The sequence below is a fragment of the Pelodiscus sinensis genome, chromosome 1 (assembly GCF_049634645.1).
Source record: "Pelodiscus sinensis isolate JC-2024 chromosome 1, ASM4963464v1, whole genome shotgun sequence".
Classification (NCBI taxonomy): domain Eukaryota; kingdom Metazoa; phylum Chordata; order Testudines; family Trionychidae; genus Pelodiscus; species Pelodiscus sinensis.
In genome coordinates this window covers 42,910,589-42,932,625 of record NC_134711.1, presented here as the reverse complement: position 1 = coordinate 42,932,625, position 22,037 = coordinate 42,910,589, and the positions used below count along the sequence as shown (strand labels likewise).

The 22,037-nt window shown below is 38.7% G+C and overlaps 1 protein-coding gene and 1 long non-coding RNA gene across 3 annotated transcripts in view; one reads left to right on the top strand and one right to left on the bottom strand.

The window, feature by feature from the left end:
• LOC142829369 (uncharacterized) overlaps positions 1–10,049 on the bottom strand; it is a 31,101-nt gene extending 21,052 nt beyond the window's left edge. The window contains exons 1-2 of the long non-coding RNA XR_012903756.1: positions 9,041–10,049; positions 8,041–8,208 (exon numbers count right to left, since the gene is read on the bottom strand). This is a non-coding gene — a long non-coding RNA (uncharacterized LOC142829369). The remainder of the gene's footprint in view (positions 1–8,040; positions 8,209–9,040) is intronic.
• The window catches only part of KCND2 (potassium voltage-gated channel subfamily D member 2), a 395,949-nt gene that overhangs the window by 368,206 nt on the left and 5,706 nt on the right, over positions 1–22,037 (top strand). The window contains exons 4-7 of one of the 2 annotated variants that reach the window (XM_006122641.4): positions 11,800–11,895; positions 13,427–13,522; positions 15,069–15,128; positions 21,261–21,508. In XM_006122641.4, coding sequence (XP_006122703.4) covers positions 11,800–11,895; positions 13,427–13,522; positions 15,069–15,128; positions 21,261–21,508 — 500 coding nt within the window. The remainder of the gene's footprint in view (positions 1–11,799; positions 11,896–13,426; positions 13,523–15,068; positions 15,129–21,260; positions 21,509–22,037) is intronic. The other variant, XM_025184391.2, reaches the window with a different exon arrangement.

The window sequence follows — 22,037 nt, the reverse complement described above, 5'->3', positions numbered from 1 at the left end:
ACTTCATTATGTTTGTTTCAAACTTCTTGCCTATTAATTTCATTGGGTGACCCTTGATTCTTGTGTTTTATGAACAGGTAAACAACACTTCCCACTAATTTCTCTATACCATTCATGACTTTATAGGTCTCTATCAAATCCCCGCTTAGTTATCTTCTTTCTAAACTGAATAATCCCCGTGTTTTTAATCTCTCCTCATATAAAAGCTATTCCAAATACCCAGTATTTTTGTTGCCCTTCTTTATACCTCTTCTGTTTTTAATATTTCTTTTTATAAATGGGGCTACCAGAATTGAATGCAATATTCAAGATGTGGGTATATCTTGGATTTATATAGTGGCACTATTATATTTTCTGTCTTATTATTTATCCCTTTCCTAATGGTTTCTAACGTTTTCTTTACTTCTGTGACTGCTGCTGAGCATTGAGTGGATGTTTTCAGAGAACTATCAACAGTGACTCCAAGTCTCTTTCTTGAGTGGTAATAACTAATTTAGACTTTGCCACACACACACATGTTATATGTATAGTTGGGATTATGTTCTCCAATATGCATTACTTTGCATTTATTATCATTGACTTTCATCTGCCATTTTGTTCCCTGTTCACCCTGTTTTGTAAGAATTTTATAATTCTCTGCAGTCAGTTTAGACTTAATTGACTTGAGTAATTTAGTATCATCTACAAACTTTTCCAAATCATTTATCAATATTTTGACCAGCACAAGTTCCTGCACAGACTTTGGGAGACACTAATATTTATCACTTGACATTGTGAAAACAGGTCATTTTGTTTCTTTTCTTTTAACTTACACATGAAAGGAATTTGCTTAAGATCCTGTGGTGAGAGAGCTTGTCAAAGGCTTGTGGAAGTCCAACCTCTGGTGAGGAAGCTTGTCAAAGGCTTTGTTAACACTATAACAACTGGATCACTTTTGTCCACATGCTTATTGTGACAACTCACAGGGGCAGGACCCAACAGGGTTGTCGATTTGCTTTGAGAAAGAGTCGATTAGGGATAGTTGCTTTTATTAATTACTCTAAGTCACTACTATTTCAGGCTTAATACTAACAAATAATTACACAGCTACTGTAAAATAATACAAATAAGCATAGGTAGAGTAGCAGACACTCAGAAATGTTTACAACCATTTAGTCTGCGGGGTGCTCCATTCCAGTCTCCTCGCACCAGGCTTCAGTGGATGTGGCTCCAGCTGGGGGATCCAGGACAATCTCCGAGGTTGAGGTCCCTGGTGGAACTCCCAGAGGGGTGAGACTCCCAGGGTGTGTCTAGACTACAGGGTTTTGTCGACAAAAGTGGACTTTTGTCGACAAAACTATACCTGCGTCCACACTACCTCTGAGTTCTGTCGACATAACGTCGACAGAACTCAGCAGTTTTGTCTACGCTGGTAAACCTCATTTTACGAGGCATAACGCCTTCTGTCGACAGAGTTTCTGTTGACCGAAGGTGTTATTGCATGTAAACTATCCTTTGCGTCCACACTACCATGTCGACAAAGCACCTTGCTTTGTCGACAGAACTCAATGTAGTCTAGACGCTCTTTGTCGACAGAAGTTTTGTCGACAGTATCTGTCGACAAAACTTCTGTCGACAGAAGCCTGTAGTCTAGATGTACCCCCCAGTGATCTTAAACCTTAGCTGTTTATCAAGTGTGTGTGAGTCGGTCCAATGCCACTCTCAACGTTCCCATGGGGCACCAAGGTCATATTCTTCATCCCATACTTGTCTCTCAGCTAGCAAACAAGGGGAGTTGGAGCTGTTGAAAGCCATCTGATAAAGAACACCTCATGTTTTCACCAGCAGGGCTTATAGCTGGCCTAGAGGAATACAAGTTTAACCCCTGCAGGCCTACATATGGCTTTTATGTGACATTGATACCCTCAAAGAATTCTAATAGATTGGTGAGGCATGATTTCCTTTTACAAAAAACATGTTAACTCTTCCCCAACATATTAGAATCATAGAATCATAGAATAATAGGACTGGAAGGGACCTCGAGAGGTCATCGAGTCCAGCCCCCCGCCCTCAAGGCAGGATCAAGCTCCGTCTACACCATCCCTGACAGATGTCTATCTAACCTGTTCTTAAATATCTCCAGAGAGGGAGATTCTACCACCTCCCTTGGCAATTTATTCCAATATTTGACCACCCTGACAGTTAGGAATTTTTTCCTAATGTCCAATCTAAACCTCCCCTGCTGCACTTTAAGCCCATTACTCCTTGTCCTGTCCTCAGAAACCAAGAGGAACAAATTTTCGCCTTCCTCCTTGTGACACCCTTTTAGATATTTGAAAACCGCTATCATGTCCCCCCTTAATCTTCTTTTTTCCAAACTATTGTCTTCATGTAGCTATTCATGTTGATAATTCTGTTCTTTACCATAATTTCAAACCTGTTTTCCTGTTTCTGAAGTTAGACTTGCCAGCCTGTAATTGTCAAGATTGCCTCTTAAACCTTTTTTTAAAATCAACATTACATTAGCTGGTCTTCAGTCATCTGGTGTAGAGATTGATTTAAGTGATGCATTACAATTTGTTCTAAAATCGCCCCTGCTGACATCTCAGTCTGGGACAGGTCCTCAAATGTATCATTTTAAAAAAATGTCTCTCATTTGGGAATCTCCCTCCCATGATCCGCAGTGAAGATGAATATAAAGAATTCATGTAAATACCCCACAGCAGGCTTGTCTTCCTTTACTGCTCCTTTATCACTTTGACTATCCAGTGACCCAACTGATTGTTTGGCAGGCTTTAATTTAAAAATGCTGCGGTTAGTTTTTGTGTCTTCTGCTCATGGCTCTTCAAATTCTCTTTTAGTCTGCCTTCCAGAATTTATGTTCCTTTCTCTTTTCCTCAATAGGATTTTTCTTTCAGTTTTTATAGGATACCATTTGTTACCTCTTTTACTTTGCTTTTAGCCATAATGACTTTTTTTTGTCCTCTTAGCATTTTTTTGATTGGGGTGTCTACGCATTTCCTTGGAGTCTCATTCTGCTCCTTATAGCACTATCCAGACTGAACATCTATAGGAATAGTCTATGGGCAGTGGATGAGTGCCCTTCTGGAAAAGGCAAGCCCTAGCCCCACCCTTCCACCTGAGGCCCTGCCCATCTTCAACCCTCTCTGGAGTTAAGACCACTCTAGTGCAGCAGCTGTTCCCCATCCCAGGCTACTGCTCCAAGTTCCAAGGAACCACCCACGCTTCCAAGCCTTCCCCTTTCAACAGGTGTCATGGTACATTCCTTCCTGTCCAGCCAGAGCACTGATCAATCAGGCATCCATTCCATGGCCCCAGCCTTCCCAGACAGCTGGGGTGTTAGCAGTTTGGGAAGGCAATGCCTTTCCTTGCCTATGTTACCCACTGCCCATGGAGGAATCACTATAATTCCTATCCATTAAGGTATGTTTCTCAGTGGCTCTGTTCTCCAATCAGATGAGATTATTTTAAATGGGAGCTTTCTCTAACATGATCTATTACTGTACTTTTTGGTAATCCTCTCGTGACTGTCATAACATTCACTCCAGACATAAATTCAGTAGCTTTTCTTCCTTTTGGTTTAGCATCAAAATCCAGTCCTGAAGATCACTGACAGGCTGAGGGTGCAGCACCCATATTTCCTGCACTGAGATATATTACATGTCTACCTGGCCATCAATACCTAAATTCTCCAAATTCTGTGTATTGGTCATCCAATCATAATCAATGCTATTTCCTTATTTTGGGCAGTAGTTTCTTCCATGTTTTAGAATGGAAAGGTGGAAGAGATATTTATATATAATCTATTCCATTGTTATGTGTGCTTTAAAAAATTATCCTGGTTCCCTCCCTGAATGCACTCTGCTATTAAAATCCCATTGTTCTAGATCTATGGACCACAGTATGAATAAAAACAGTAAAATGTATCCGTGCCTATGTGAAAATGTTCTGTCTTCAAGTAATAAGGACCATGGCTATGACCCATCCTTGAGACAAATGTATCATTTAGAATACAGCTGAATATTGACATCCAAAGACTTGGGCAGAATCTATCATTTTCTGCAGGAGAAGAAATTGTTTTGCTTTTTCTTCAGAGTGTATTTACCACACTCTGCAATTTAGGAAAGTAGTTTGGAATTATCCTGGCTGGGAAATGTAACTGGAGGGAACTTCATCAGCTGGGACATTCCTCTGCTACCCAGGTGTGGTTCTACCCCCGAGCTGAAAGCAAGCTGAAGTATCCATTGTACCCCATCTGTAGACTTTATTACCTAAAGCCTTTTAGCCTTTTAGTTAGGCTCAAGTTTACCTGTTCTGTATTTTCGTGGTATCCTGGGTTGAATGTTAACCTTCTTTTATAATAATCTTATACACTTCTTTTTTCAGTAGACTCAGTGTTTCTCCCTATATGCCCTCTCCACTTCCCATCTTCCCCTTGCTTCACCTTTTGTACAGCTATTCATGAGTCCCTATGGTATGTTTAATGTCCTGTCAGCCCAGGAAACCAGAGAGAAGCTCCTTCACAGTCTATCAAGACTGGTCCCTAGATATCCAGAGGAGTCCTTAATTGCCAGTCTCAATGAGCACTTTCTCCCCAAAAGGGCTGTTCACATTTCCTTAATAACATATGCAAAGAATTATCTGGTGCCATAAATTAAGCCTGGAGTCTGACATAGGATTATGATCTGATAAAGCTTTTGCACTTTAATTTAGCAACTTTTATCCTGAAGGTGGGCTGATCTCTTATTTTACTTACTGATTGTATTCATTATGTATCTATCTGTCAAGCTATGAATAATGTTAGAGACCACTAAAGTATAACTAGTTCTGTACAGTGCAACAACTACTAAATATGTATGAATTCAGCCCAGATTTTTGAATGCAGTACTAAAGCATGTTGAGCTTGTGCTCAGAGAGCAATCATGTATAGAAATGCCATCTTTTAAATGCAGGATAAATCTATTTGAATATATTATTGAAAAAGAAAGATGGCAGGACTGAAGCAATCTCTGAATTTCATTTAATTCCAAATCCACTAACTGTACAAACAATTCTTCCTTTTTCACTGAGTGTTGATGTCATTTAAATTATTGTCACTCATCTAAAGTAAATTATGTGCAATTATTGGAAAACAGTAAAGCAAACCAAGAAATATTGGCCTGAATTCTCAGTTAGATGTAAGTGTAAATTACTATTACACCAATTTTAAGGCTCTTTTACACTACCAGAATGATACAAAGGGGCCTTAGTGGAACTGACCATTCAGGCCATTTTATCCATTGTTCCTGAATCCACAAGACACATGAAGGCAGTGATACTCACGCCTCATCGTTCAGGAGTCAAATTAGCAATCAACATTATCCAAAAGAGTCATAGTAGTATGAATTCATTGTTTCCTTTGCTGTTTAATATATATAATTCTCACAGGAAAATGACTGACCAAGTATTATTATTTTACCAACTGCAATTGATGCTAACAACACAGTAAAAGTATCCTGATTAATAATTAAATCACAGTGTTTTAATAGAATGTGCTGCAAAGAGCCACAGGAGATACATTAAAGAGACACATGCAGTGTCTGAGTCTCAGTCTGACTATCAAGTTTTTATCAATGTAAAGACTATTTTTCTTACCTTTACATTAGCAGATCATGACGATACAGACTAAACACTAACTAAAGAATTTGTAGTTTCAGAAACAATAGAAAGAGTGTTAATTATCTTGGCAGCCAGCAAAATGGACATATCACTATTTACATTGCATTTTGTGCTAAATCTTATTACAATGAACTAATTGTATCCCTTAGTAAATCTGATTGAGCTAATTTCCAGAGAAGCATTAAAAGCTTCCTTTTTGCAGACTTCCTATCATGGGATAACATTAATATTATTAAGTTTTGTGCTGGTGCTATATCTAAACATTTATGGAATTCAAGGGACTAATCTATAAATTCAGATGACAGGAAAAAAGCAGAGAGCTCAAAAGAGATGTATGGAATCTTTATCATTATAGAAAAAGAAGTCTGAAGACTCATAGGAATGTGAGTTGATGGCCCATTTGCTGGGACATTCAAGATAGAAAACTGATGGGATTTTTCCAAAACAGCTAACAGCCTTTCTATTTCACATATTTTCTCGTCTTTCTCCAAAAACTGCAAAAATTCACAGAGCACTTCTACTGCTGCAGATGTATTTACAAATGTCAGCGTTTCAGTCACTAAAGGAAGAAATGGAAAGCTTCATGATATGGAGGATGACTTTCTATGGAAGAGTTTAGTCCTTGTTCTTTTTCCAGGAACTGCTGCTCAACAGAAGAGTTAGAAGTGGTTTATGTTGGCTGAAAAAAAAGGAGTATCTGACCAAACACTCTGGTGGCAGGCACTAATGGAAAAATGCTGTCTTATGACATATGGAAACCATCCATTATCCACCTCGCACTTCTCAGGGACTAAGCTAATATTGTACTTCTATTCATTCACATCAGAGAATTCTGTCAAAAACAGGAACATATAAACATCTTGGAAAAGTTCCATTTTTTGCTGAATGTTATATGATCATTGGTGCTGTGACAATTTTAAAAAGAAGCAGTAGAAATAATTACTGGAATAACCAGCAGTATTTACTGGACACACATTTGTGTGGAAATCCACCTGAAAATGAGGGCAGCAAAGTAGGAAACAAAGCTGCTCTCCTGTTCCTTCAGACTAAAACCCAGTTCCAGGGATGCTCTAATACATAGAGTGCCAGCACTAATGCTCTTTCAGTCTCGGAGTGGCATGGGGAAAATACAGAGGAGCCATCACACTGAGAGACATTTCAGGCATATCCTGCTTCCCTCCTCACTCTGTAGTAGATGGCAGTGTATGATCCCTTCTTTTTTGTGTGTGACCCACTCATTTATATGGCAGTCACCTCTTACTTCTCTCAGTTCCTTCATCATACAGAATACATGCTGTGAACCGCTGTGCTCCAAATCTTTTCACACAGGCTTTCACTTGCCAATCCCATACCACTTAAAAATGTTCTCAAATACTGCTTGGCAAACAATATATATTTTGCTTCATGTCTCCCAGACAGATTGAGTTTGGCAGCAGGAAGTCCATTGCCCTGACGAAGAATGGGAACACAGATGAAGGATTAGTTTTTAATGTTTTAGCCTGCTATTCTCCTTCAAAGATCGAAAAGATCTGGTATTTTAAAAGGTGCCTTTACACGGGATCTGGGTGATTTAAACAAGCAGTTCTCTCAGAGTACATTGTAATAGAGGTGAAGTCTAGAAGCTATGAAATATTATTATTATTGTTGTTATTATTAATACTATTGTTATTGTTGTTATTATATTATTTTATTTTACACATAGGAGTGCTAGTTACCAAATCCCTCCTGCAGAATGCAAAACTACCAAAAGTGGGCATTCCCCTGCCATAATCCCTTTACCCATAAACACCTGTGAATACATCTCTGTTATAAAAAGCAAAACCCTATCATCACAAATGTATGTAATTTTTATGTCCTTGGTTGTAGGTTTTTTGTTTTGGTTTAATAACAAGGACACTCTCCCCTATTTTTTCCCAAGACACACAAGTGTGGAAGAAATAAGGGCATCGGGTTTTGGAGTGAAACTTTGATTTTATTTTGGATTTTATCTACACTAGTAACAAGCAATTTATAGATCTGATCTTGAATAAGCATATCTTCCATTCTCATAATTTTGCAGCTTTATTTTAGACAATGCAAATTTCCAGCCTCCTCCATGAAAATGTTTTGCCTAATGTACCTTGCTTACAATTCTTTCGCTCACCTGAGCCTTATTCAGTTGTGGGGAGCATATGAAGACACCAGGAGCAGTGAGCTAGTTATCTTTTAGGGCCTGATCTGAAACCCATTAAACACAATGAACAGACTTATGTTCACTTCAGGCCCCCTGAAAGGAGCCTTTTCTAGAGGTTAAAATGTTAGACTGAAAGACAGGATATCTGGTTCCTGGTTCTGTCACAGAGTAAGCTCACCAGTAAAATGGAAACCATACCACTTACCTACCTCGCAGCAGTGCTCTAAGGTTTAAATAATCTAACTCAAGCTGGACTCCCGCAGCAGGGTTCCCAGGCATTGGTCTCCCTGCAGCAAGCCTGGCTGGGTTCACAGCCCCCACAGGGCTCCTTCCTACATGTTGCCGGACCAGGGAGTCCTAGTTCAGAGAGGTTCAACCTGTAAAAATTTGAACCCATAATTTTACTCTGTAGTATTGGTACAGATCCTCTTTAAGCCTAAATAGCCATAATATGATTGTTCCATGCAGGGTACATTTGAATAATTTCCTCTTTCTCCGGCTGCAAGAAATAATTTTTAATTTGTGGTATTGAGAAAATCATGCACCCTGCTCTAACTTCTCTCCTCCCAAATATAAGGACACTAGATTCCAGGGGAATTACGATGTGGTATGCCCCTGGAGGGGACCAGAGTATGGAAAGGAATATGTTGCAAACCATTTCTTCTCTTCCCCTCTGCATGGCCAGGTTCCACCAGATTTTACTCCCCCCCCCCTGCTCATATTGCGTGGAGTTTAGATTCCTACGTAAGTCTCTCTTGAAAACTGATTTCTGGGTGCTATAAATGGTACGACAAAACAGTATTCCAAAAAGGCAGCAACATTGTAATAAAAGATAGGACACAGCCTTTTCATATGTCCTAAGGAATTTTTTGAGATTTTGATAAAAAAAATGGAATAGGAACACAAAAAGTCTATGAATCTGTTGTTACACTGTCTACAATGGTAGATAAGTGAGACTACAGATTGTCAAAATCAGAGCAGACATCCAAGGCTGGTGTTATGTTCTATCATTTGATTTCACTAACCCAGTAACAAATGTGAACACCCAGATCACTGTAACAGTCTTGCCATAGAGTCACAGACAGTCCCAATTGGAACTCCAGTCTCTCTTGCTACTCAGGAAAGCTGGGTATAGTAATAAATGGTAACTTACACTAAAAATCACAAAATATTCAGGTTGCTTTCCATACCCAGAGACCAGTCACTCACCCCAGATCAATATATATCTTAGATCTCACTCCAAAGACAATGCATGTAGCCAGTGATGTAATTAATGAAATGTTGATTAACTAGGAAAAAGAAAAAAATATTTATCTACAAATTAAAGAAAGCATTCATATATGTAATCTGTGATTCAAAAGATGACAGATATGTATTGATCTGTCAGCACCGAAAACATTTTAAGGCTTAACCCAGGTCAACCCTGGGGATCTCTGCTTCCTATTTCTCAGTGCTAGCCCTTGGAAGAATGCAAACAGCAAAGAGATGATAAATCTTCATGTTAACTATTTTTATTTCCCTCTTCCACATTCAAAGCAATGGGATCAGGCCTTCTGCACATACTTCTCCATAGATGTATGGGGACAATCAATAAAGCTTTTGTCCTACAATAGCCCACTTAATTTTTGATAGTCCTCCCGGATGCGCCAGCAGAGCAAATCTTCCTGTCCCAGTTCACAGGTTCAGAGCAGGCTTTTTTACAATTGTAATACAAACATATATTCAACTGAGTAATTATTAAGAAGGAAAAAGTCTTATTGCCTCAAAACAAAACATAGAACTTGACTCTCCTTTCTTCTGCAATAGCTCAGAGCTCTTTACTTGAGCTTGTATCCTGCTACTGAAGTTTAAATTTGCTAAATCATTGCTCTGCACTTGGCTTTAGGGAACCAGGAATTTGTGGATTAAGCATGAGGACAGGGTAACGCTTTCTATGATATACAGGGAATCAGCCTTAAAAATTCCTGAAGGAATTGTACTGATTGACCCCACACTTTCCAGGAAGTCAACAAAAGCCTCTTCTGCAACTTCTGTTTCCTATTATTATTGATCTCCAAAGTCTTTTCTTTACACACAGGGGGCTATGTCTAGACTGGCATGATTTTCTGCAAATGCTTTTAATGGAAAAGTTTTTCCATTAAAAGCATTTGAGGAAAAGAGCATCTAGATTGGCACGGACGCTTTTCCGCAAAAGCACTTTTTTGCACAAGAAAGCCCCGATCGCCATTTTCGCCATCGGGGCTTTTTTGCACAAAACAGTTTTCAGCTGTCTACTCTGGCCCTTTTGTGCAAAAGCATTTCCAGAAAAGGGCAAAGCATTTGCGCAAGAAGCACTGATTTCGGACAGTAGAACGTCAGTGCTTTTGCGCAAAATCAAGCGGCCAGTGTAGACAGCTGGCAAGTTTTTCCACAAAAGCGGCCACTTTTTCGGAAAAACTTGCCAGTCTAGACGCAGCCAGGGTGTCACCTCTGTTATGGTTTCCCATTGTTCAGTCTACATTATGTGACTTGAGTTGAAGCTGACAATTTTACCAGAAATTTCTTTGAGCTTCCCTATCATCTTCCATCCATCATTCTCTACCCACAGAGCAGCACTTCCTCTGGACACTTACCAGAGAATGGTGGAAGGCAAATACATCTGCCATAGAATTATGAAGGCCCTTTTCTGCATGAACTGAAAACAGTTTCTCTCAGGTCAACAAGTATGTCCTGAGGCCAATTAAGGGTCTTTAAACCCCAACTTTCCTAGTGAGAGAGAATGAGGAGAGATGGAGGATAAATTGCAACAGGAAGAAAAGAATTCATACATAAAAATGAATCATGGATATCTGCATGCACATCCATGGATGTGGATACCCATGGATATACAGTGGATATCCATGGATTTGCAGGGCTCTAATCCAGAGGCCAGCATAATGAAGCAATATCCCAGTATGGGGGAAGGGAGGGAAAGGTATTCTCTTTCTGTTTGGCTTAAGACTATTTCTTAGGCCACTCAGAGGCCCATCTTGTAAATACTTAAGAATAAAAAGTCAAGTAAGGAATACAAACTCTTCAGAGTGAGACTGATTTACTCCAGGTGGCCCTCCTCTCTCCCCCTCTCCCACCTCCACCTCCCACTGCTCAGAAAGGAAATTGCTGAGCCTGCTGAGACAAAAGAGGTGCCCTGCCATCTACACAAATTAACTAATCTGGACATCCTCTCTCAACAATTTGTTGTTTAAAATTTCTAGAGAATACTTCAGTTGGAACAAGTGGTGATTCGTATTAAGTATCTTTATATAAATCTCTCTCTAAATTTAAAAAAGTTTTTCCTGATGGCAGGTTGGCAAGCATAGTGAACTATGGGCACAGCCCCCATAGTAAGCAAACAAGATTTAACAAATGCTTTGCAGCCAGTAGAAGGCTTTAGAAACGTGTATAAGGAACTCAGAAATTGAACTTCCTTGTGTACCGAGGCCTCTCTATCTCATGCTGTTTATGTGTGTTTCTCTGAGAGTCAGAATGCTCTGAGGAACCATGGAGGTACTTCATAGCTCATAGCAGTTGAAATATAATGTTCCTTTGGACCATTAACATTTCTTTTGAGGAATTTATAACTGAAGGATTAGAAATTACATGCAATGAGATGGAAGCAATATTCCTGAGGGGTAAGACAGATATAAAGGTGACATAATCACTACCACAGAAAAATACTACTTGCCTAATATTGTTAGTCTATGTAGAAATGTTTATCCAAACTATTGTTCTAATTAGCAGCTTTTGTTTCTTTCTCTAATTCAGCCAACGAATTTGCTGTTTAACTGGGAAAACGCTCCTTTGATTTGTTGCACTTGAATGACCATCTCTTTGGTGATTCTGACATCAGTATTCGTAAACAGCAGATTCTAATTAGCTGCTTTCTATAAACAGACTAATGGATACAAGTAGAAGTGCCACCATTTCTTTTTGTTTCCTTCTTTGCACAGAAAGCCAGACTTGCTAGAATTCGAGCAGCAAAGAGCGGGACTGCTAATGCTTACATGCAGAGCAAACGAAATGGCTTATTGAGTAACCAGCTTCAGGTAATATATTTATGTAATCCAGCTCCAGAATAACTGCTTAATAATAGCACAGCTGCTATTTATTCTGCTTAGCATCAGGACTAATCAATCTGACTCTGTAAGTAACTACCAATAGAAGTAGGTTAAAGAAGGATAAATTGAACAACAATTGTTAAGAAATATTACAAGTTTGAATGACAGAGTATAAAATAACTTTTGGTACACAAAATCTGGATTCAAATACATTCCAAACTTAAACTGAAGATTGGTTCAAATAAAAAATCCATAGTTATCACTATCTTTCTGAACCAAACCAAAACCCCGCATCTCAGCATTCTCAAATTTTGCAAAAATGTGGACCTGGATCTGATCTTTTTTATGGTCTGAGAAATAACATTTCAACTATAAATTGGCTCAAGCAACTTAAATATAAATCTGGATTTTATACGAAATCTAGAGCGTTAGGGCCTAGAGGATGTTTTATGCCCATCTCCATTTCTGACCTTTCATCCCAATTTAGTTTACTTTCCTCTAATGAATAATGATGAAACCATTTACTAATCCAGGAGATATTTTCTACATAATTCTTCATTTTATGTCTGTAACATCTGCTGTACATTTTTTAAACTCTGCAAGTTGGGATTATTCAGTGACATGAATTTGTTTATAAAGAGCAATACCACAAATTCTTCAGCAATATTAAACAATATTAAGAAGAAACAAGACAGCTATTTGCGATTTCTTTTTTAAAAGACCCATTCACAGGGGAAATTTTTCGCCATGAGTTAGATTTATGACTGTTTAAGAATGTGTTGATTTTACTCTCAGCATCTTTATGTGATGTTTCCATTTATAAGAAGCATTGTTTTAACTATACACAAAAGGCCTAAGCTAGTTCTGTGTCCAGCTCTGTGCACCACACTTTAGCGATGATGTGGATAAATTCGAGAGAGTCTAGAGGACAGCAACAAAAATGACAAAAATATTAGCAAGCATGATCTATGGGGAAAGGTTAAAAAACTGGGAATTTTTAGGCTTGAGAATAAAAGACTGAAAAGGAACCTGATAGCAGTCTTCAAATATGTTAAGGACTATTATAAAGACAATGATCAATTGTTCTCCACGTCCACTGAAGACAGAACAAAGAAGTAATGGGCTTAATCTGCATCAAGGTAGATTTAGGTTAGACATTAGGAAAAACTTTCTAAGGCTAGTTAACCACTGGAATAGACCCCCAAGAATGGGAGTGGAGGCCCTGTCACCGGAGGTTTTAATGAACAAATTGGACAAATGTATGCCAGCGACGGTCTAGATTTACTTGATCCTACCTGAGCGCAAGGGGCTGGACTTGATGATTTCTTGAAGCCCATTCCAGCTATACATTTTTATGCTCAAGTGGAAATGCTAAGTTTTGAGATACAAAAGAAGGGTTGCAAAGAAAGAAGAAAAAATATTTTGTTTAATAAACAAAAAAGTCATCATGCTCATGCTAAATTATTGCCCTGATAAAGCTCTGAAAGTGAAAATAATATAGAATTCTATGTATTTACAGTCTACCAATGAGGAAAAACAGACCTTTCTTAGTAAATCTGGCTCCTCCTTTGAAACACAGCACCACCACCTGCTTCACTGTCTGGAAAAAACCACGGTAAGGAAATGAAACCATTGTCTCTTTTTAAACCTAATTTTGGTTTTGTAGTAGCTTATTTCTCCAATTCTTCATTTTATAGTCCTTACCTCAGATCAAATGCTATTTTATAGATTGGGATTATGTAGAAATTTTCTAGTTCATTTTTATGCAATGTACATAGTAGTGTTTAAAGACCATAGTTCAGATCCTCAGCTCACATCAGGACATTAACCTTAATGGAGCATCCCAAAAGGCACCAGCTGAGACTCTGGATTGATATATATATACAGGGAGAGAGAGTTTATTATTTGCATGTTTATACACTTTGCTACAGTAAAGTTTCTAGGACTCCATCTCATGAGAAATTCCAAATTCAGGCAATGCAAGTTTTCTCCTGAGCAAGGGTTGATGCTCTGGGTCCTCAGGCTCGACCTTACAAATTGCTGAGTACTTCCTGCAATGTGGCCACTCACCTCCAATTTAAGCAAGTGCAAGTGGAGAGCATGCAGAATTTATTCCACAACTTCATCCTCTGATTTAAGCTACAGGCGCCATGCTACAGAATTGTTTAGCCTCATTTCTGACAGTTAGCCCCTTACAGGCATAAGTGATATAATTCACAATCACCAAAGCACACCTGCTTTGATTAAAAATTTCCAAGCAGTCAGAAATGGATGACTGAGCACATGTGTTTGCTGCTTAATATTTGGTAACTATACAGCCATTTGGTAACTATACAGCCATTATGAATGTTAAATGAAAACAAAATTACAATTCAGTAGTATTAATAACAATGAGGTGTGGATTATGGTGGTTATGGTGCTTGACTACAATCCTGAAATTGTAAGTCTGAGTCTCATTCAATCTCACACGGAGGCTACCGCATTAAATTGACCTCAGTTATGCAACTCCAGCTATGTGAATAACATAGCTGGAGTTGACATATCTTATATCGACTGTCTGCAGTGTCTACATTGCAATGGGGATGGGAGACATTCTCCCGTTGACTTCCCTTACTCTTCTCATTCAGGCCAGGGTTGGTTGAGAGATATCTGCAGTCAATTTGGCGTGTTTTCCCTAGACCTGTTAAATTGACCCCAAGTACATCGATCATCAGAGCGTCGATCCCGGCTATAGTTTAGTTGTAGACTTTGAGACCACCTCTGGTTCATCTACCTGCAAAATGTGTACCTGACCCATAGGGTTACGGAAGTCCAATGCTTTTGGATGTGATGCTAGCCACACCACTCCCTTGTTTATCTTAAAGTTGTGTCAGCCTGATGACCCATCTTGACTTTGAATATTAGCAAGCTATAAGTCTCATTCACAGTTAAAAAATATTTCTAACCAGATAATGTCACAAAGGCATTTCTGTTATCCTGTTCATTATTGCTTTATTTTTACATTTTTCCTGTTTATTATTTCCTCTAAGGAAACTAAAGACATGAAAAAATAATTATATTGAGTTTCACCTTTGTACATTTAATAATTTCGCATTGAGAAATGTTAACATAATCTATATTTGTCCTTGTATTTTCTCTCCCATCACCATATTGGCATGAAGGGTTTATCTTATGTTGTGGATGATCCCATCTTATCAATAAGCTGTTCAACACCATTTAAGGTACAATTTACAAATTTAGCTCTGATTTTATAAAATGTAGATGCACCTAACAAATTCTCTGGTAATGGCCATCACTATATACAATATTTTGCCATTTCCTGACAAAGAGTTTAGATCATGTTGACCAGACATGGGCCTGAATTCCAGATTAAAATATCCCAATTTTAGCTGCTGAAAATCAGAATCAAAATCTGAATTATGTGGCTGGTGCCCATCTCTGCATTTGACATGTTACAAACTAAATGTATGAAGGTGCATTCGAACAGAAAAAAATCAGAGATTTTCTACACATGCATAGGCACTATTTCTAATCATCTGGAAATTTAGCAAATGATGTTAAATTTCTCTCATACATTGCTCAATGTTCATCATATTCATGGAATCACAAGGTTAGAGAATCATGTATTTGATTTTTATGAAACAAAGATTTCCAAAAAAAGCGGGGTCCATTTCCCCACCCCAAATTTAACATGCTATGAAATATGTGACTGACTTTCAAGATAAAAAATTGCCACATGGCATTTTCTAGTCATTGTGTAACTTCTCTGTGAGGAATGGACACATTGCGCAAAGTTTTGTCTTAGTTTTATTGTTTAATGTTGGACTTTTATTAAAAGACACAGTGCTGCATCTGCTGTGTTCAAAACAAAATATATTTAGAAATGTTTTATTGCTCTTGTTTGAGAGAGAGCACAATAATTTCTCATTACAAATGTTATTAAATTAAATACAATTTATGCCCATGTATAACTTCATATTTTTATCTTCACAGCCTTGCCTTGTAATTAACATGGTCCAGTTGTTGTATGTCATGTAGTTACTTATGTGTCATGCGTTACGTGTTTCAGGTGCTTTTGCTTTTTACATGCTGTCTTTTTTAATATTCATTTCTGATTTAAAGTATAGCACAAATTGTCTGGCTTTAAATGTATATTACAAAGGACTCACCTGACCATCTATGTCCCCTACTACAGTTTTATCCTTTTGGAATGCTTCTGAGGCATACCATAGTAGAACTGGGGGCATTTCTACACTACAACCTACGTCAATTTAATTTACATTGTTCAAGGGTGTGAAAAAGCTCCCTCATTCCCAAGCAAGACAAGTTTCAAGCTGTCCACACTAAGGATGTTAAGTATCAATTAATTTACTAGTCAAATAGTCAATAGAATTTCCATCAACTACTCAACTAGTCATTAAGGAAGGGCACTTTAAGCGCTCACTTCCAGCTTAAGCAGCATCTGAACACAACTCCTGGCTGCCACTCTGCACTCTTAAAGGGACAGAGAGGAATCGGCCTACCCTCTACATTTTCAAAAGGGACTCAGCAGCCGACCCCTCCCCCATCCCCAACCTCCCTCATGCTGTGCCTCTGCATTTTTAAAAGGGATGCAGCAGTGGCAGCTGGCTTGTGCTGAGACAGACAAGTGGACAGGCTGACACTTTTAAAAATGCAGAGGGGCAGCATGAGGGAGGTCGGGGGGGGGGCGGCTGCTGCTGCTGAGTCCCTTTAAAAAATGCAGAATGGCAGTGTGAGGGTTGTCCTGAGACCCGATGGGGGTCCAGAGAATAAGCCAGTGTCTTTGCACACCATCTTCTCTCTGTCCCTTTAAGAGTGCAGGGGAGAGGGAGGAGTGACTGAGTAGTCAATAGTGCTACCCGATAAGCTCCTGCTTATCAGGTAGTCAACTACTTGACTACTCCTTCACATCCCTAGTCCACACCAACCCGATGAGAGCTGACACTTCTCACTGAAATGGAGTAATTATGCTGACAAGAAAGCGCTCTCCCACAGACCCAACACACCTTCATATGATGCACTACAGCAGCAAAGTTTCATTAGTGCAGCTGCACCAATGTAGCATTGTGTTGTAGACTAGCCTTCCTCATAGATATCTGCTTTGGACTTTGCTTTCCACTTGAACTTTACAGTTGAATTGGCAAACTTAGCAAAAGTCCTGATCCAACTCTCAGAAGACTGAATAGGAAGACTCCTATTTACTTGGATGAGACTTAGATCAGGCCCGGAAGCTTTTCCATCTCCCCAGGATATTAATGATGGAAAAGATTATCCTTTTTTTCTTTTTTAACAGTGACTCTTCAAAAAATATATAGTACAAGCCTACTCTTGTTTTATGAAATATACATAACATTTATTTGCTTTTCAATGGCTTTGCTTGAGAGATTAGGTGGGTGAGGTAATACCTTTTATTGAACCAACTTCTGTTGTGAGATAGACAAACTTTTGAGCTACCCAGAGTTTTTCTTCAGCTCTGGGTAACTAAATCAGTCTCATTACTAAATACAAAGTTTGAATAGATACATTAAACAAGCTTTTCAAACCTTGTATTTATCAATCAGGTTTTTTTCCCTATACCTGAAGAAGAGGTCTGTGTAAGCTCAAAAGCTTGTCTTTCACCAACAGAAATGGGTCCAATCACCCGCCTTGTCTCACTAATATCCAGTGTGGGATCAATATGGCTGCAATAACACTGCCTACAACAGGTTTCTTGGCTGTTGAGCCTGACTTCCTGGATATGTGCACACCCACCACACACACACGTAATTGCTTAGGAGCAGAAGTATATATTCAATTTGTCATGACTTCCCAAAAATTAAATGAGAAAATGTAAGTTTGGATATCTTCATCTCACAGAGTGAGGAGTGCTGTTAATTCACTCTGGAGATGGAACTAGCTACATATTGTCTAAGCCTTTCTTCCTCCTTTGAAGGCAGTGAACAATAGTCACAAAAGAGTTTATGCAAAAGGATTTTGTCAGCAACCAACAGAGGCGTCTTTGGCTCCTCTAGCCTCCATCTAACATTTTTAGGCCATTCCTCTCTTTTCATCTTTTCTGAGAAGTGCAGTGGATGGTATGTTATGGCCTGTAGCTTTCTTTGAAATTACTTTTGTAATGGCAACACTGGTATTCAGAGAAGTACTTTAGAGAATATCTTTTCAACTTATACACAACAGTGAATTTACAGCTCACAGGAGAAATCTAGAGTACTTAAGTTTTAATTATTTTAGGCTTGAAGTCCTAACCTAAATTAATATCTTAAAACCAATATGTCGAAGTTCATTGTATGACAGTACATTAATATATCCCATGTACTAGAAGCTTGACATGCATAATTTAATTTATTCGTTTAGGCAATTATATGATTTCAAAATATCTCCAGTCCATATTAAAAGTGTATCCCTCTATTAGGGTATGTCTACACTACCCCGCTAGTTCGAACTAGCGGGGTAATGTAGGCATACCGCACTTGCAAATGAAGCCCGGGATTTGAATGCAAATGAAGCCCAGGTGGAACGAGGTGTACCGGTAGTTCGGAATAGGAAGCCTAGTCCGAACTACCTAGTTCGAGCCCCGTGTAGCCGCGCTGCACGGGGTTCGAACCAGCGGGGTTTTAAAAATGGCGGCTCCCCGCTTATGCAAATGAAGCCCGGGAAATTCAAATCCCGGGCTTCATTTGCAAGTGCGGTATGCCTACATTACCCTCCTAGTTCGAGCTAGCGGGGTAGTGTAGACATACCCTAATAGAGTATGCTAACTTATAGCTCCATAATAGCTTTAGGACAAAACTGTTTTTTATTGGAAAACTACCAGAGATCTTGGCAAGCATACTGGAATACCCTATTCATTCCTATAGTATATATGATCTAAAGACAGCTATTAAGTAATTTCTCTGTCTGCCTCCCATATCCAGGTTCTAACTGCATTTGGAGTCTTGTTTATGAATGATGTATGCCCTGTGTACAGTCAGATTTTAAGGAAGTTATACCAAGACTTATCTCCTTGAGTCACTTGAAATCATTCTTCTTATTCACCATTTTTCTCCTCAGAAGATGGCAGTTGGGTATAATGAGAGTCAAGGAAGGTTATGAAGGAGAGCAAATAGAAATAGTACTCTGTCCAAATTATTTCCATTTGTTCCAAACATTCATCTTCCTTAGAAAATTACTGTACTGGTGCTCACCTTACTGATGAATCATACTTAGTTTATTCCGCTTATTTTATGTTTCTTTTTGGAAAACATAAATGTATTCTTAGAGTACCTATTGGCATCTGAACAACATTGCATGTTAGTAGACTCTTCTTTCAGGAAGGAAATAATTTTCCTTATCCTCAGGCTTGTACACATTATAATTTACTTGGGCATAGTTTAAGCCACATGGGCTGTGTCTAGACTGGCAAGTTTTTCCGCAAAATCAGCTGCTTTTGCGGAAAAACTTGCCAGCTGTCTACACTGGCCGCTTGAATTTCTGCAAAAGCACTGACGATCTCATGTAAGAAATCAGTGCTTTTTGCGGAAATACTATGCTGCTCCTGTTCGGGCAAAAGTCTTTTTCCGAAAGACTTTTGCGCAAAAGGGCCAATGTAGACACTGACTTCCTACTGTAAGAAATCAGTGCTTGTTGTGGAAATACTATGCTGCTCCCATTTGGGCAAAAGCCCTCTTGTGCAAATCATTTGCGCAAGAGGGCCAGTGTATACAGCACAGTACTGTTTTGCACAAAAAAGCCCCGATGGCTAAAATGGCGATCGGGGATTTTTTGCGCAAAAGCGCGTCTAGATTGGCACGGACGCTTTTCCACAAAAAGTCCATGCCAATCTAGATGCTCTTTTCCGCAAATGCTTTTACTGGAAAACTTTTCCATTAAAGGAATTGTGGAAAATCATGCCATTCTAGATGTAGCCATCGAGTATGGATAAGCCACCCCCTGACCAACATACACTACGACGATCTAAATACTGGTATAGACTGCATGGTGTAGCAGGGGATATGCTCCTGATGACATAGCTATCACCTCTCAGAAAGGTAGAGTAATTATGCTGATGGAAGAGCATGCTCTGATTGGCACAGAGTGTCTGCCCAAGCAGTACTACAGCAGCGCAGCTACATTGGGACAGTTTCACTGTGGTAGCAATTCTAGTGTAGGCTAGCTACTAGTGAATGAAAATGCAACGAACCAACCAGTTTGAAGTAAATGGAGTTATGTGGCCTGTAAGCCAGTGTTTCCTAACCCAATGTCAAAGCATCCACAGTTGGAAATGTGGAAACAGAAGTTGTCTCAATCCAAAATGATGGGATTATGAGCATCAACATCCATTTCATCCTGGGATTCTACCTTAAGACTATTGCATATAATTTTACAGTGTATGATTCCTTTTATTGAACACTACACCACTACTTTACCCTTCTTGATGCACAGAGAAATTGTACTAATCACAATTTTGTGAGTCGTGCTTCATAATCACAAATTAAAGCATCGAAGTATAATGACTATCAGTTGGACTTGCCATAGGTCACTCACTATGTTGTGCCTACAAGATTTCTGTCTATGTGGGGCTCAAGGAAAGATCCTATGAATAAATACTATTTAATTGCTGAATTAAAGACATTATCATATTAATCCATTTGGATATATTAAGCTTTTATATGTAGCAAATAGTAACCTCTGGAGAGAATGTTTGGTATTTATTTCAGCTTCCTCTCTAATGGAAACTGAAATTAAGGCTACATGTTATTTTTTGATAAGTACTTTTTGATAAGTACCTTATTCCTGGATTGTGAAATGTATTGTTTCAAGTCATTGTTTCACACCTTTGTTTTAAGATGACATTTCACAGACTGATACAAAAATTAAAGTCAGTACTATTTTACTATATTTAAACATAATCATGGGTGCGCTTACTCCCATTTAGAGCATTTATATAAGCAGAATTAAAAGAGCCTGAAAAATGTTTCTGAATTTTTTTATTAATGAAAATAATTCTTTACTGAGAGAAATTTTACAGATTACACAGTAACCCTTAATATAACTATCTGAGTTATGTTTTGCCATCCTACAAAATATTTTGCATTAGCTTTTGAAAATTAAAGTTAATGGTTTGATCATTTTGAATCTGTATGGACACTTTTAATATATTCTAGCTATCCTGATGTGGGTTGAAAATTGCAATCCTTGTCATTTTTCCAGATTCTGGTTGTGTAAAATTAAGTTATTAAACAGGCCCTAACACAGTGGATTTTGACAATCAGCATCATGAACATTTTCTTTCAACTATAATCATATCTTTTTGTGTGTGTGCTTTTACCATGCATTGAATTGCTCTGGACCAGAATCACGAGTTTGTGGATGAACATGTTTATGAAGACAGCTGCATGGAGGTCTCCACAGTCAATCGATCCTCAAGCCACAGCCCCTCTCTCTCTTCCCAACAAGGTGTTACCAGCACTTGTTGTTCACGACGACATAAAAAGACTTTCCGCATCCCAAACACCAATATAAATGGCAGCCGCACAGGCAGCATACAAGAACTTAGCACCATTCAAATCAGATGTATGGAGAGGACATCTCTATCTAACAGGTATTTTAGTTTTAACTGCCATCTCAGATGCAATGCTATGGCAAACCATTGTTTGGTAAGGAAGAGGTGGTCTAAGTGACAAGGTATTATTTTGAATTTGTGTCAAATAAGTAAGTTGCATTCCTTAAAATTAATGGGTAACTGTCCATTCTAAGAAGCACTTTTTTTCAGTTTATTAGGAAGTCTCTAAGTCTTGAAGTGGCAGATGGAAATAAATAATTTGTCCTAATACTGGCCCAGAGCCTGAGAAGCTTTGCCTCTCAACTGCCATTTGGATTTGGTCCTTCTTTATCAAATGCTTACACGAACCACTGGAATCCCAGTCCAGTTCCCTAGTCTTAAAAACCATCCCTCCTCTCTATAAATATACAATGAACGAGAAAAATATAATCCCTAAGGGAGTTATTGGGAAAATTAGAAAAAATGAAGCACCAGAGGATACAGAGCAAAACTCACTGCCAGGAGCAGCTCCTTGACTTGTAGCTGAGATCATTTTTTCTGCTATTCCTCAAAGGAGTTGGAGAGGGAC